The following is a 12,938-nucleotide window of genomic DNA, read 5'->3' as shown; positions in this document are numbered from 1 at the left end:
GTCACCATCTTCCTGGTTGTGTCACCTCTCCCTGGGTCAGGAATGGTGCAGCTTGGCCAGCAGCCTGGGGATGCAGTCAGTGCTGTGGGGATCTGCAGAGTCAGGCAGGTGGAGCCTGAGCCCTCCGTGCCCTTCCCAAGCTCTCAGCTCTGTTGAGCCCTGATTCCTGCAAGCAGGACAGGGCTGTGGGGATGGTGCTTGGCATGACAGGCATCACCTAAGGGGACACAGCTGGGTGAGAGGGAGACAGGCTCTGGGCTCAGTCTGGGGAAGCAGCATTTCCCTCCAGCTGGACATGGGGGCTGGGGGTGGCAGGATACTGGTGGGCTCCTTGTGCAGGGGCTGAACTGGACTGTGTGGAGCTGGGTTTTTCACAGTGTTAAAGCTGGGGATGAGGGAGGGGTCCTAGGCTCGGGTGCACTGGGTCCAGGCCCTGAGCACAGCCTGCACCTCAGGAACATTTTTGGGTTTCCCAGTGACTGTCAAGTGCATTCACAGGGTGTGTGGGCAGCAGGTGGGCACCTGTACACCAGAGTGGGAGCTGCCTGCTGCCCCAGGGGTACTGTGGGGCACCCCCTGCTCCCTGCCCTCCCACCCACCACTCACCCTCCCAAAAACCAGCAGAGGCACTGAGCTTCCTCCCCGTGTGGTCTCTGTGCCCCGGCAGCTCTTGTGCTTTCTCCTGGGTGTCCCTCTGCAGCACCCACTGCTCCTCCCAGCTCTGGGGGCCAGGACCCCACACTTCAGACCCCTTCCATGGCCACAACCCTGTCTGGATGAGGACAGCCACTGTGAGAACTCCCACTCCTTCCCCCTGTCAAAGCACGGGCACATTGCTGTGTCTTGGAAACAGAAAGTTCATGTTACAAACAACAACAACGCTTTTCCCGAGCACGTGGAGGTAGCGATGTGCGGTGCGTCCCGGGCGGGACGGGCTCCCCGGGCTGCCGGCTCCCGGTGCCGGGGGCGGAGAGCAGGCACCTTTTGGAGCGGGGTTCCTGCGAGGGTGGTCTGCCCGGGGGCGCAGGCAATTCCTGCTGCTGGCTGCCACTTCAAGCCTCATCCTCCTCCCTTGGAGATATAATGACCTTGTCCTGCAAAGAAAGGTGAGTGGGAATTGGTGACAAACGTGGCTGTTTGCTGTGAAACACCAGGATTTCTTTCAGGCTTCAGCAAGGACAATCTGTGTGCCAGCCCCCTGTGACCCCAGCGGAGGCACCAAATCCAGGATGCCCAGGGAGCTCCACGTTTGTTGTCGGAGTCCGTGCTGGGGCTGGTGGCACCAGATCTGTCCGCGGGACCTGCAGCTTCAGCCACTTTGCACTAATCTGAGTGCCGAGTGAGGATGAGACAGGTTTGCCAGACCCCCACCCACAAGACTCCGGGGTGGGAGCACACTCAGCTCTTGCCGGAGCAGCTGCCTGGTGGCAGCAGCACTTTTAGGTTTGTCCTACAGCTCGGGGTCACTTTTTAGTCAGCAAGCAGATAAGAGGCACCTTTGCACCTCCCTGTCGCGTTGGCGGAACGCGGGGGCAGGGAGAACCCGCTGAGATTTGCTGAGCTTTTAGGAAAAAGCTGTTTTGGTACAGCTGGAGGAATCAGGGAAGTCTTTCACCCTGTCCTTACATCCCGGAAGGTGATGTTGTCGAAGCCCTGGGGACTGTTGCTCTCTGTCGGCGTCCTGCTCGCCACCGTTCGCTGTTTCAGGCAGTACCAGCCCCCAGCAGCCACCAGCCCCACGATGACGAGGGCCAGGAGCAGACTGAGCACCACCTCCGTCACAAAATTGCCGGAGGGTTTCCCTGCAGGGGGAGGAAATGCTGTCACTGTCCAGAGAGCTGTCTGCAGCCTCAGCCCAGCACCCCGGGCAGCTCTGGGTTGAGCTTTCACAGCCAGAACTGCCACCCCCATCCCGCCCCCGCACCTTCCACGGGACTCTCCGGGCTGGAATGGCAGCCCACCCTGGCGCTGTACGTGATGTCATCCAGTGCCACTGTCCCCTCCATCGGCCACCTCCGCGTGCTGATCTCAAAGCTGATCTGGGGGGAAGGTGGGGTCTGAGCGCTGCTGCAGCCCCGGAGACACCCTTAACCCCGGTGGCCCCGCTTACCTGGAACTCACCGGGGCTCCGCAGCGGCACCAGGGCGCCCTGCCAGCCGCGGCTGCGGTGCCCGGGCACGCTCCACACCGTGCGCTGCCCCGCCGCGCCCCGCAGCGCCACGCGCAGCTCCCCGCTGGCTGCAAGGAGGGACACAGGCGTGCTGGCACCACCGGCTGCCCCGAGCCCGCGGCAGCCACCGAGCCCTCCCAGCCATGCACCCTCTGGAACTGCAGCAGAGCCCATGGTCCATGCTGAGACCCCCACTCCCATGCGTGAGACCTGGGGATGGCACCTCCTCCCTGCCCTTGCCGTGCTCACAGAGGTGCTCCGGGATGTCCATGTGGTACCAGAAGCGCAGGCAGGAATCGGTGGCCGCGGGCAGGGGTGGGCTCTCCAGAAGGGCACTGGTGCCCCCGGCACCCAGCACGCTGGTGTCGAAGTGCATGTAGTGACCTGGGCAGGCAGGGACAGAGCGCAGCGTGTCCCCCAGTCCTGCACCCATTTGTTCCACCCCGCTTGTCCCACTCTTCCCCAAAATGCCCAGAGTGATGCCTGGAGGATGACACAAACCAGCCCTGCACCTCACTGCCCTTGGGGCTGAGCTGCCCCTCCCAAGTGAAAAGGGGACAGGGATGCTGTGGAGCCAGGCCTCGCAGGGTGTACTGCACTGACCCCATCCATCCCCAGCTCATCTTCCTCGTTTTGGCCATGCCGGGCTGCCTGGGCAGGGATAGGTGTTTCCTACCATTCCTTGTGCCCAGGGTATGATCCTGCTCAGGGCCAGGGTACTTGGCCAGGGTGATCCCGCTCTTCCAGCCCCAGGCAAAACTGTGCAAGCGGGGATCTGAAGGGCTGCTCCAGCCACAGGAGTCCTGCTCGAAGTCACAGGATGCTGGGAGGAAAGCAGGGCTGTGAGACACCCAGTGCTACCTGGCAGGAGATGGGGTACCTGTGTGGTACACACCCCCAGCTTTGGGCCAGGCCAAACTCAGGGCAGGAACAGACCTGTCCCCACCCCCATGGCTTACATGTCCCCACAGGATATCTCATCCTCCCCCTCTGATCCATAGTGCCCCTGTGGGGTGGAGTCTCACCTGGCTCAGGACAGGCTCCATCTGACACGTGCAGGTCATCCAGTGCAATGTATCCGTGGTCACCCCCAGCTCCCACCGCCTCAAACACCACCTGGGCAGGTGACATGCTGAGACTGGCAGCCTCCAGGCTCATCACCTACAGCTGCCCCCAGCATCCTCCGCTGTCTTACCTGCCATTCGCCATCGGGCTGGATGGTGACGTGGCTGCGGTGCCAGCTGCTCCTTTCCGTGGTGCTTACGCTCAGAACTTTCCTCCTTACCCTGCCCTGCTCCACGAACACCCTGAGGGAACCTGCCCAGGCACCCACCATGGAGGAGGGGTCCAGGGCTTTGTCGTGTGGGTCCCCACCCCTCTGGAGGTGTCCCCAGGGGTGTCAGCACAGGTGGTACTCACCTGGGGTCCCAGCGCTCAGCTGGTACCAGAAGGCCAGGCACTGGGCAGACACGGAGGGCTGGTAGGGCTGGGAGGTGAGGGCAGCCGTGTGCCCCGTAGGCAGGGAGACCCTGCCCGTGTTCACCACCATGTAATGGCCTGGAGGAGAGAAGCCCCTGTGCTGTGACCCCTGCCCAGCCCTGCTGGGGAGTGCTAGGGAACAACTGGGGCAGGGTTTTCTCTCCAGGTCTCCCCAGCTTGGGAACCTCCCCAGGATTAGGGAGCCTTGGGACTGGGTCCCTCTTTGTTTGGGGAGTTCCAGGGTTGGAACTGCGCAGTATTGCCTTTTGCTCATCCTGGGGAGGGCAGGGAGAGCAGGGCAGGGGGGACACAGGGAGAGCAGCAGGGCTGGTGTGGGGTACAGGCAGGACACTCAGAGCAGCAGGGGGACACCCGAGCAGCAGGGAAGCACGAGGGCTGCACGGCACAGCCCGGTACCTGCGGCAGTGCCGGTGGTGTGGTCAGCCCCGGGGCCAGCCGTGGTGCCGCTGCCGTTGCTCTGCCGCTGCCAGGGGCCCTCCCCGCTGGCTGCCAGCCCGCAGCCCTCTGCCTCGAAGGTGCAGGAGAGCTCGGCCCCGCAGGGTCCCGCTGTCTGCGTGATGTCATCCAGCCCCACGTCCCCCAGGAAGCCGTCACGCAGCACCTCGAAAGCCACCTGCCCCCGGCAGCAGGTCAGACAGCGTGTCAGACAGCCTGTGCCCTGCAGGCGCCAGGGACACGGGGGCCTGCTCCTCACCTGGAACCGCTGCTGGCCCGTGCTGGGCAGTGTGGCCCATGCCTGGTGCCAGACACTGCCCTGGCTTCCTCGGCGGGTCCACAGCACCAGCTCCTGCCCTCCCTGCGGCCGCAGCTTGAGGCTCAGGGTACCTGGCAGAGGGGGCATGGGGGCAGCCGTCCCACAACCCTTGGGGATCCCACTGTCCTCAGACTGGAGCCAGCCTGGAGGATGCCACGGGGCACATACCAATCTGTGGGCCAGCCAGGCGGTACCAGAAGGAGAGGCAGCGCGGGGCAGTGGCCGGCTCCTGACGGGCTGTGAGGAGCTGGGCCCGCTGCCCACGGCTCCACGGCACAGAGGGGTCCACAGACAAGAAGTAGCCTGAATGTTGGGGACAGCCAGGGGGAGGGGTCATGATGTGTTTTGCATCACCCACGGCCTAGATCTGGGTGCTCCCAGGTTGCTCTAGGTGAGCCTGCTCCATGGGCATCCAGCTCCTGAGTGTGCACAGGGCATGTCTTGGCCTGGGGATTGAAGGCTGGGGGATGCCCTGGGCTCCTGTGTTCCCCAAAGAGCAACCAGTCCCTTACCCGAGCCAGTGGTGTGGTCAGAGCCCTGTCCCTGCCCTGTACTGTGGATCCATTTGAAATCACTGGACAGATCCTGGTACCAGCCACACATGCCCGTCTCAAAATTGCAGGACAGCTCTGGCCAGAGAGAGGTGACAGTGCGGAGGTGGAAAGGGGTAAGGCATCACAAAAGCAAATGGGTCCCCCAAACATCCCTTTCTCCATGTTCCCCTGTCCCACTCCCCAGGTTTACCCCACGCAGGGGTCTCAGGCCAAGGCAGAACATGTGCTTGGCCCTGACCCTCGGCCTTCTGCACCGTGGTCCTGCTCTTGGACAGAGTGACAAGTACCAGGCAGCCCCCATGGAAAGGTCTGGGGTTACCCTTCCTGCCTGCAGCCCTGGCCATACCCGCAGCTGTAGGTAACACCTCGTCGAGGTAGCACTGCTCAAATGTCACGTTGTCAACACCAACACTCGCCGAGCCCTGGAGATCCGCCAGTGCCAGCAGCTCAACCTGGGGACAGCAGCCATGAGCCCAGAGCGCCTGCCAGCACTGGTACTGCCCCACTGCAAGCCCCCCCAGGCTGCTCCCTGTGCATCCAGCACACCTGGAAGGGACGGCTTCTCTCTCCCAGTAGGACACGGACACGACCCCTAGCTGGGCTGCCACGACCTTGTGTCTGCCAGGCCAGCTGGGTGGTGCCAGTTGTGTAATCTGTGACACTGATGGCAAGGAAGCCTGGAACAAGAGGTGGTACAGAGGCTGTGGATACCTAAAACCCCTGGCCACCCTGTGGGAGCCCTCCATGGCACCAGCCCATGGCCACAGGGTGCAGGGACACCCCAGCTCCAGGACGATGTGATGGGGCAAAGCAGGGTTGGGAGAGGCAGCAAAGGCAGGTGGGCATGGGGGGCCTGGGGGCAGGGAGCAAGCAGGGCACCCTGGGGGTGAGCAGGTGGTTACCTTGGGGGTCACTGTGGATGTGGTAGCTCATCTCCATAGTGCAGGCAGGGCCAGAGGGGCCCAGCGGAGGCGTTCGTGCCTTGGCAGGACCCACCATCTGGCCTTCTCCTGTCTGGAGGGCCAAGAAAGTCCCTGGGCACAGAAACACTCTGTGAGGTTTGGACTGGGCCCACAGCACTGGTAGCACCCCAGCCCAGCACCGTGCCTGGGCACCATCCCCACTGTGCAGTGGCACCCGCTGGGGTCCCTGCTCTGGGGGCTGCCATGGTGCTGAGCACTGAAGAGCGTTGTCTGGGTGAGAACAGCCTCACCTGTGAGCAAGCTGTCAGATCCAGTGACGTTCTGCAGACCCCAGCGCAGCCGCCCCACGCTGACGTCATGCCAGCCCCCAGCCCCTGACTCAAACGTTGTTGTCCCTGCAAAGTTAAAGAATCCCAGAATCCCAGACTGGTTGGGTTGGAAGGACCTTAAAGCTCATCTCATTCCACCCCTCTGCCATGGGGAGGGACACCTCCTACTGTCCCAGGGTGCTCCAAGCCCCAGTGTCCAACCAGCCTTGGACTTCCAGGGATCCAGGGGCAGCCACAGCTGCTCTGGAAAACCCAAAACTCCCGACTCAGTCTTGCTAGCCACTGTTCTCCCAAGGGCTGTGCAGGCACTCACGTGCCCCAGCCACGCCAGCCCGGGGTGCCTGTCCCCTCCCCTGCTGGGGTGCAGGTCCTGCCTCGGCTCTCACCACAGCGCTTCTCATCGGAACCGTCAGCACAGGTGTCGGCGAAGTCGCAGGCCAGCTCTGCGGCGATGCAGCCGCCACTGTCACAGGCCACCTCGTCTGCTGCGCAGGGGCTGCCACCCGCCCGGCCCGGCAGCGCCACCACAGCCTTCTCTGGAGTGAGACACCCCGGCACGGACAGCAGTGTGAAAGGGCCCAGCAACAGCATCAGTGTCACCCCTCAAACCACTGTCCCCTGTCCCCAGCACCTCCCTGACTTTCCATTTCCCCCATCCCAGCCCAGCCCAGCCTAGTTGCCACCAGCTGAAGGGGACCCAGGGCCTAATAAGAGCTGATTGTGTGACACATTTTGACACAGAGGATGGAGTGTCACAGCCACAGGACAAAGGTGCCAGCACCAGCTTGCTGTGCTGCCCCCAGGATGGTTCCTGTGATGAGCAGAGGGATGAGCAGGCAGACCGTGTCAGGGTCCTTTAGGCACGGTGCCATGGGCACAGGACAGCAGGGACAGCTGCCCACACTGAAGCAGGGTGAGGGACACTGCCCACCAGCTCACCCTCCATCACACAGCCTTGAGACAGGATCAGGTCATCAATGGCCACGGTTCCCCCACTGCCAGCCGCCCCCTCAATCAGCACCTGCAGGAAAGCACCACGTCAGCAACATCAGCAAGGAGTCCTGCACAATGTGGGGGGGACTAGGGTGACACCAGGGAGCCATGGGATGGGGAGAGCCAGGGCCTGTCACGGGCTGACACACATTCCTGAGTCCCAGGAAGGGACTCGGTGGGAGCAGGGCAGTGCTGTGGCTGACAGGGGTGCACAGTGTGGGCTGGCATGGCCACGGTGGGCTTGGGGGGCCGTGCTTGCCCTGTACACAGCTGTGGTCCCCGACAGCCCAGCTCCCCCAGCACACCACCAGCCCACCTTGAAGGGATGCATCACGTTGAAGTCCACTCTCTCCCGGACCCAGAAGCTGCCGAGGTCTCCTGTCCTCTCCCTCATCAACTTGGTAAAGTTGGTCACAACGGAGATGCTGAGTTTGTTGGTGGCTGAGCCATGGAGGTGGCAGTACAACACGAGCTGGGAAGGAGGGTGAGCCCTCAGGGCAGGGGCACACAGCCCCCTGCACCCCACAGAGAGGCTGTGAGGAGCTCAGGGCTCCCAATGGGCACCAAACCACCCCCAAAAACCTGATGCCCATCCCCAGCAAGGGCCAAGCACAGCCCCAGGCCCACATGAGGGTCCCAGCACTGGGAACCCTGTCTCCTGTCGCCGCCATGCCCACATGAGCTGTGACATCCTGAGGTCCCAGCTGTGACTCACAGAACAGGAGTTGGTGGCTTGGAAGGTGGGGCTTCTGAGTTGAGCTGTGCCATCAGCCTGTGCAGTGGGGTCACTGCCCACGTAGAGGAAGAATCCTGCAGAAGATGCTGGGGCTGAGTGGAGCCAGGCAGATGTGTGGGTGCAGGACACCACTGTCCTTGCAGAGCCTTGAGCAGAGCTCAGGTGTGTGTCACCCCAGAGCACATCCACCTGCAGTGGGGCCCTACTGGAGCATGGACACCTCAGCACATACCAGCCCTGCTGTTGTTGCTGTGGTCCCGAGTGGGAATGCCATAAGAGGTGCCCAGGCTCAGGCTCGTGTTCCTGCCCCACACTGGCGCTGGTGGCTCGGCCACCTCCTCCCAGCCACAGAGATCGTGGTCAAAGGAGCAGTGGGTGAAGTTGACTGTGAGGAGAAGGGACAGCAGTGACCCAGAGCCTGGGTCCAGCCCTCTCTTAGGCCCCTGCAATGGGCTGGGCTGATGCCACCCCTCTGAAAACCCTCAGGATCTTTTGCCCTCCTGGCATGGGACAGCACTGGGGGGACCCCTGCCAGTCCAGAGCACAGCTTTGCCCCACCAAGCAGACCCTCAGTCCATGCACAGGCTCCTCCCCAGGCCGGGGGTCTCACCGCACTGTGCCTCGTCCGAGCCGTCCCCGCAGTCGTCGGTGCCGTCGCAGAAACGACGCTGTGCCAGGCAGGGGCCGCGGTGGCAGCGCCTCTCCTGGGCCTCACAGACCTGCTGCTCCGCCTCTGGGGCCGGGGGACACGTATCAGAGAGTGGCTGGTCCCACAGGGATGTGGTGAGCACTCCCACTCTGTTCCCTCGGGTGGCTCAGCAGACAGGATTTCACTGCCCACCTCGTCCTCTGGCCACAGCACATTGGCCCAAGACACAGCGAGCAATGGCAGAGCTCCCCTGGGTTTTGCACCCCACCCAGTTCCCCCAAGATCCCAGCTCACATCCCAGCAGATGTGGGACTCACCTGGTAAGCCACAGTTCCTGAACATGATGTCATCGAGTGCCACCTGTGCCCCACAGGTGGGTGGTTGTGTAAGGGAGAAGATGAGCTGTGGTGGGAGGATGGGGATGGCATGAGGTGCCCAGGTAAGTCTCAGAACATCACCCAGCTCCTCTGGCCCCAGCTTATGGGGACAGTACCTGTACCAACACTGTCTCACCTGGAACTGCTGTGTGATCCGGCCGGGGTAGGCAACCAGCTGGTGCCAGCCCTCACTGCTGCGCCCAGGGCTCTGCCACAGCCCCAGCACCTCGTCCTGGAGTGCCACAGCCAGGCGCAGCACTGGCTGCTCTGTCTGGTTCAGTCCTGAGGGAGCCCCAAAAGTGCCCTCAGTACAGGGCATCCTGGGCTACCCAAAGGAATGAATGGAGCCCTGCCAGCTCTGGGGGCTGGCGCTGGGACCCCCAGGTCTCACCAGCTCTGTGTGTGGAGTGCAGGAGAGGGAAACAGGATGGCGAGGTGCTGGTGGCTCTGTCCCTGCCATAGGGGCAGACGGCCCCATCCCTCCCCTCTTCCTGCCATCCCCACTGCCCAGGAGCTGACGCTGCCTGTGCCCACCTTGGGCGCTCTCACAGCTCCCTGAGAGGTGATACCAGGTTCTGATCTCACATGTGGCAGCTGCTTCCCGCATCTCAGGTGACCTGAGCCAGGCCGTGGCCGTGGTCTTTTCTGGGGGTGACACAGTCACCAAGAACCAACCTGGGGAAGGGAGAAAGCAGGGTGGGGGCTGCAGCCCCGTGGGATGGCACCGGAGCTGTGCCAGCACTGCTCCTGCCATCCACGGGTCTGCTCCACCCCCTGCACCCTACAGGGATGGCTGTTCTGGCAATCCAACCCTGGGGTACCCCAGAGTGGTGCCCAGAGCCTGCTCACCAAGCGTCCTGCTTACCCAGGTCAGTCCCCACGGTGTGGTCCGAGTGAGGCCCCACGCCCCCCGGGGCCAGCCTGGCCCGGCCTCGCACCCATCCGTACGTCGACGTGCCCACGTCCTGCCAGCCACAGTCACTGTCCTCGAAGTCACAGGTGAAGGGGGTGCCCAGCACTGCTGAGCCCCGTAGGTACCCTGAGGGTGGCAGATGGGGGGGTCAAGGCAGTTTTGGGGCCACTCAGGGGACCTATGTCCAGCCAGGTGTCCTGGTTTAGGTGTCCAGGTGTCACTGGCTAACTAGAGAAAACAAACCTTCACTTTCAGAGTCAATTCTGAAAGCACCGAACATCAAACACGACTGGGGATACAAAGCCTTGTAACGTCACCCCAGGACACCAGGGCACCTACTCACATGCACCCCCGGGACCCTGCACCCACCTGGCAGACTCACCTGCACCCAGGCGACCTGTATTCACCCTGGGCACCTGCACAAGGGACTTGTCCCTACCCCGTGGATCTGCAGCCACTCTGGGATCCTCTATCCATCCTGAGGGATCTTGCTCCACCCTGGGCACCAGCAGCACTCCCAACACCCTCCCACAAGAGCAGGGCCTGAGGGTGGGTCTGGGCACTCACCGCACTGGTTCTCATCCGAGCAGTCGCTGCAGTCACAGATAAAGTTGCAGAGCTGCTCGGCCGCGCTGCTGCAGCTGTTGACGACCACGGACCCGCTGGGAAGGGCGGTTCTGACTACGGGAGAGACAGTGAGGCTGAAAACCCCGCAGGGAACCAGGCACTGTGCCAGCAGCAGGTGACGGAGGGCACGCGTGACCTGCAGGTGACATTTGCCAGGGCACCTCGTTTGGGACCCTGCTGGAGCAGGTGCTGAGCTCTCAGTGGCATCTTCCCCCGGACGAGCCCCTCCACCCCGTCCCTGTCCCGGCACATCTCTCATCCCACCACCTCCCACCGCCGCCTCGGGGTGCCACAGCCTGCCAGGGCACTGACTGCTCTGTCGCACCCGCGCTTCGGGTCCCAGCCCCTTTTTGGAAGTAACAGGAAAATCTGGGGGTTTTCTGTCCCACGCGGAACAAAGCCATTAGTGATCCCCAGCCCGGTGCTGGGGGCTCCGGAATCCTCTCACCCTGGAACCCTCGACTGACTTCACCACAGAGCCAAGCGGGCTGGGCTATACCTGCCCGGCCCCCAGCGCTGGGGCAGAATGCCGGGGAGGACAGAGCGGAGCGGCCAACACGGAGGCCCTTGCCTCCAGCGACACAGTGTCGGCAGACTCACCCAGCAGCAGCAGGAGGACCAGCATCGCCTGCCCGCCTGCAGCCATCCCGGTAAAACGGAGCTGCGAGAGGGCACAGCGTGAGCCCCGGGCTGGAATGTGCTCCCCAGGACCCGCCTGCGTTGGACTTCAGCCCCGCTGTTATCGGCTCCCTGCCGGGCAGCGGGTTTATGGCTGGGACAGCGCAGCGCGATCCCGTCAGCAGCGCTGCAGCGCAGGGAGACCTTCGGCTTTCCCCACTCAGCCTCTCCTCTTCAGCCCGTTTTCCACCCACGCTGGTGCCACTCGGACCGGCACGGAGCACAGACGGTGAAATGTGCTGGCCTGGTGAAGGATGAGGACACTTGCCGCTGCTGTTAGCCCTGTGGGGGAAGCTCCAGGTGCCATGGGTACTCTGCCAGTCCCTGCGCATGAGAGTGGGAGAGACTTCGGGTGCAGGGTTGGCAGTGAGCTGCACTCTGGCCAGAGAGAACAGCAGGGAGTCAGCAGTACCTCCAATATTCCATCTTACCCTGCCCTCTGGCAGTGAGAGCCACTCCCTCTTGTCATTCCAAGCTCTCCCGGAGCCCCTTTAGACACTGGAAGGGGCTCTAAGGTCTCCCTGGAGCCTGGGGACTCCAAGATGCCATCGGGAGGAGCCAGCCTTCACCCTGCCTGCTCCGCTCCGGCTGGCAGGAGCATCTCAGCACCCAGCTCATGACTGCCACGGGGCGAAGGGACACAGCTCCATGGCTACAACCAGATCATTCCTGGGGCAGAACATTCCTGACAGAGCCCCAGCAAGGGCTGATGAGCCTGGAAGAAGCACAGCTTGGCAGCCAGACCACCACCAGTGTTGCCTAGTAATGGCAACTACTGACCCCACTGGTTTCCCCAGTGGGAAGGGAAAGCAGGGGCAGCAGGGGCTGCTATGCTACTGGACCCCTCTCACCTCTGCTGCTGCAGACTCTGTGCCCAGAGGGGCCCCGTTGAGCAGATCCTCCCATTGAGCCGATGGCCTTGAAGGCAGATTGCAGAGGGATTGCCTCAGGGGCAGTAAAACACAAGCTTAGCTCCTTCTGGCAGGGCCAGCCAGGCCGGTGGGGCCCCACATCCCCCAGCCTAGGCATGCCAGAGAGCAGGAGCCCTGCCCAGGAGCCCAGCACCAAGCTGGCCACAGGCCTGTGCTGTGGCCACTGGGAAAATAGCCACTGGCTCCTGGGTGCCATGGACAGAACCTCTCTCACAGATCTGGCCCCACCCTTTGCACTGGGGATGCTGGTGCTCCCAGTGTGAGGTGTGGGCATGCTGGAACAGATTGAGCCAGGGGCAATGATAATGACCACAGGATAGTAGAGAATGGAAGGCAGCATCCCGCTCATCCCAACACTCTGCTCCACAAGGGTTCCCTGGAGGATGTGTCCAGATGATTTTTGAGTATCCCCACAGAAGGAAATTCCATGATGGTGATGGGACTGGACTTCCCACAAGGAGAGGCTGAGCTGGACATGCTCAGCTTGGAGAAGGGCACATCAGCCAAGTAAGCCCTGGCAGGAGGGTGCAGGGAGCCAACCCCTCAAGCAGGAACGTCTTAGTAAGGACTGAGACAACAAGAACATCTGCAAGAACCGCAAATGCCACTTAAAGAAAAATCCTCTTTCCTGTGAGGGTTGTCAAAAGCAGAGCAGGCTCCCAAGCCGCTGGGAGGCCCAAATTGGGAAAGATTCTCAAATCCCACCTGGTCATAACTCCCAGCAGCCTAATTCTAACACAGAATCATGGGATTCCCTGTGTTGGAAGGGACTCAGTCCCACCATGCTGGATCCACTGGAGCTG

General features: G+C 62.6%; 1 protein-coding gene across 1 annotated transcript; it reads right to left on the bottom strand.

Moving 5' to 3' along the window:
- Window positions 1-841: 841 nt before the first annotated feature.
- Window positions 842-11,544, bottom strand: MAMDC4 (MAM domain containing 4). The gene is made up of 29 exons (XM_056505411.1): window positions 11,126-11,544; window positions 10,466-10,579; window positions 9,851-10,024; window positions 9,520-9,660; window positions 9,122-9,267; window positions 8,926-9,010; window positions 8,570-8,692; window positions 8,192-8,344; window positions 7,939-8,033; window positions 7,540-7,695; window positions 7,162-7,251; window positions 6,617-6,761; window positions 6,192-6,296; window positions 5,881-6,012; window positions 5,525-5,655; window positions 5,325-5,430; window positions 4,937-5,053; window positions 4,593-4,727; window positions 4,365-4,495; window positions 4,067-4,283; window positions 3,590-3,727; window positions 3,366-3,487; window positions 3,196-3,286; window positions 2,847-2,993; window positions 2,420-2,554; window positions 2,111-2,238; window positions 1,925-2,039; window positions 1,627-1,802; window positions 842-1,094 (listed from the first exon to the last, which is right to left on the bottom strand). The coding sequence occupies exons 1-29, from the start codon at window positions 11,169-11,171 to the stop codon at window positions 1,053-1,055; spliced, it is 3,636 nt and encodes a 1,211-aa protein (XP_056361386.1). The 5' UTR covers window positions 11,172-11,544; the 3' UTR covers window positions 842-1,052.
- Between the last annotated feature and the right edge of the window lie 1,394 nt (window positions 11,545-12,938).

The sequence above is a fragment of the Oenanthe melanoleuca genome, chromosome 17 (genome assembly GCF_029582105.1).
Source record: "Oenanthe melanoleuca isolate GR-GAL-2019-014 chromosome 17, OMel1.0, whole genome shotgun sequence".
Classification (NCBI taxonomy): Eukaryota; Metazoa; Chordata; class Aves; order Passeriformes; family Muscicapidae; genus Oenanthe; species Oenanthe melanoleuca.
The sequence above is the reverse complement of the archived record's forward strand: the minus strand, read 5'-3'. Positions and strand labels throughout refer to the sequence as shown.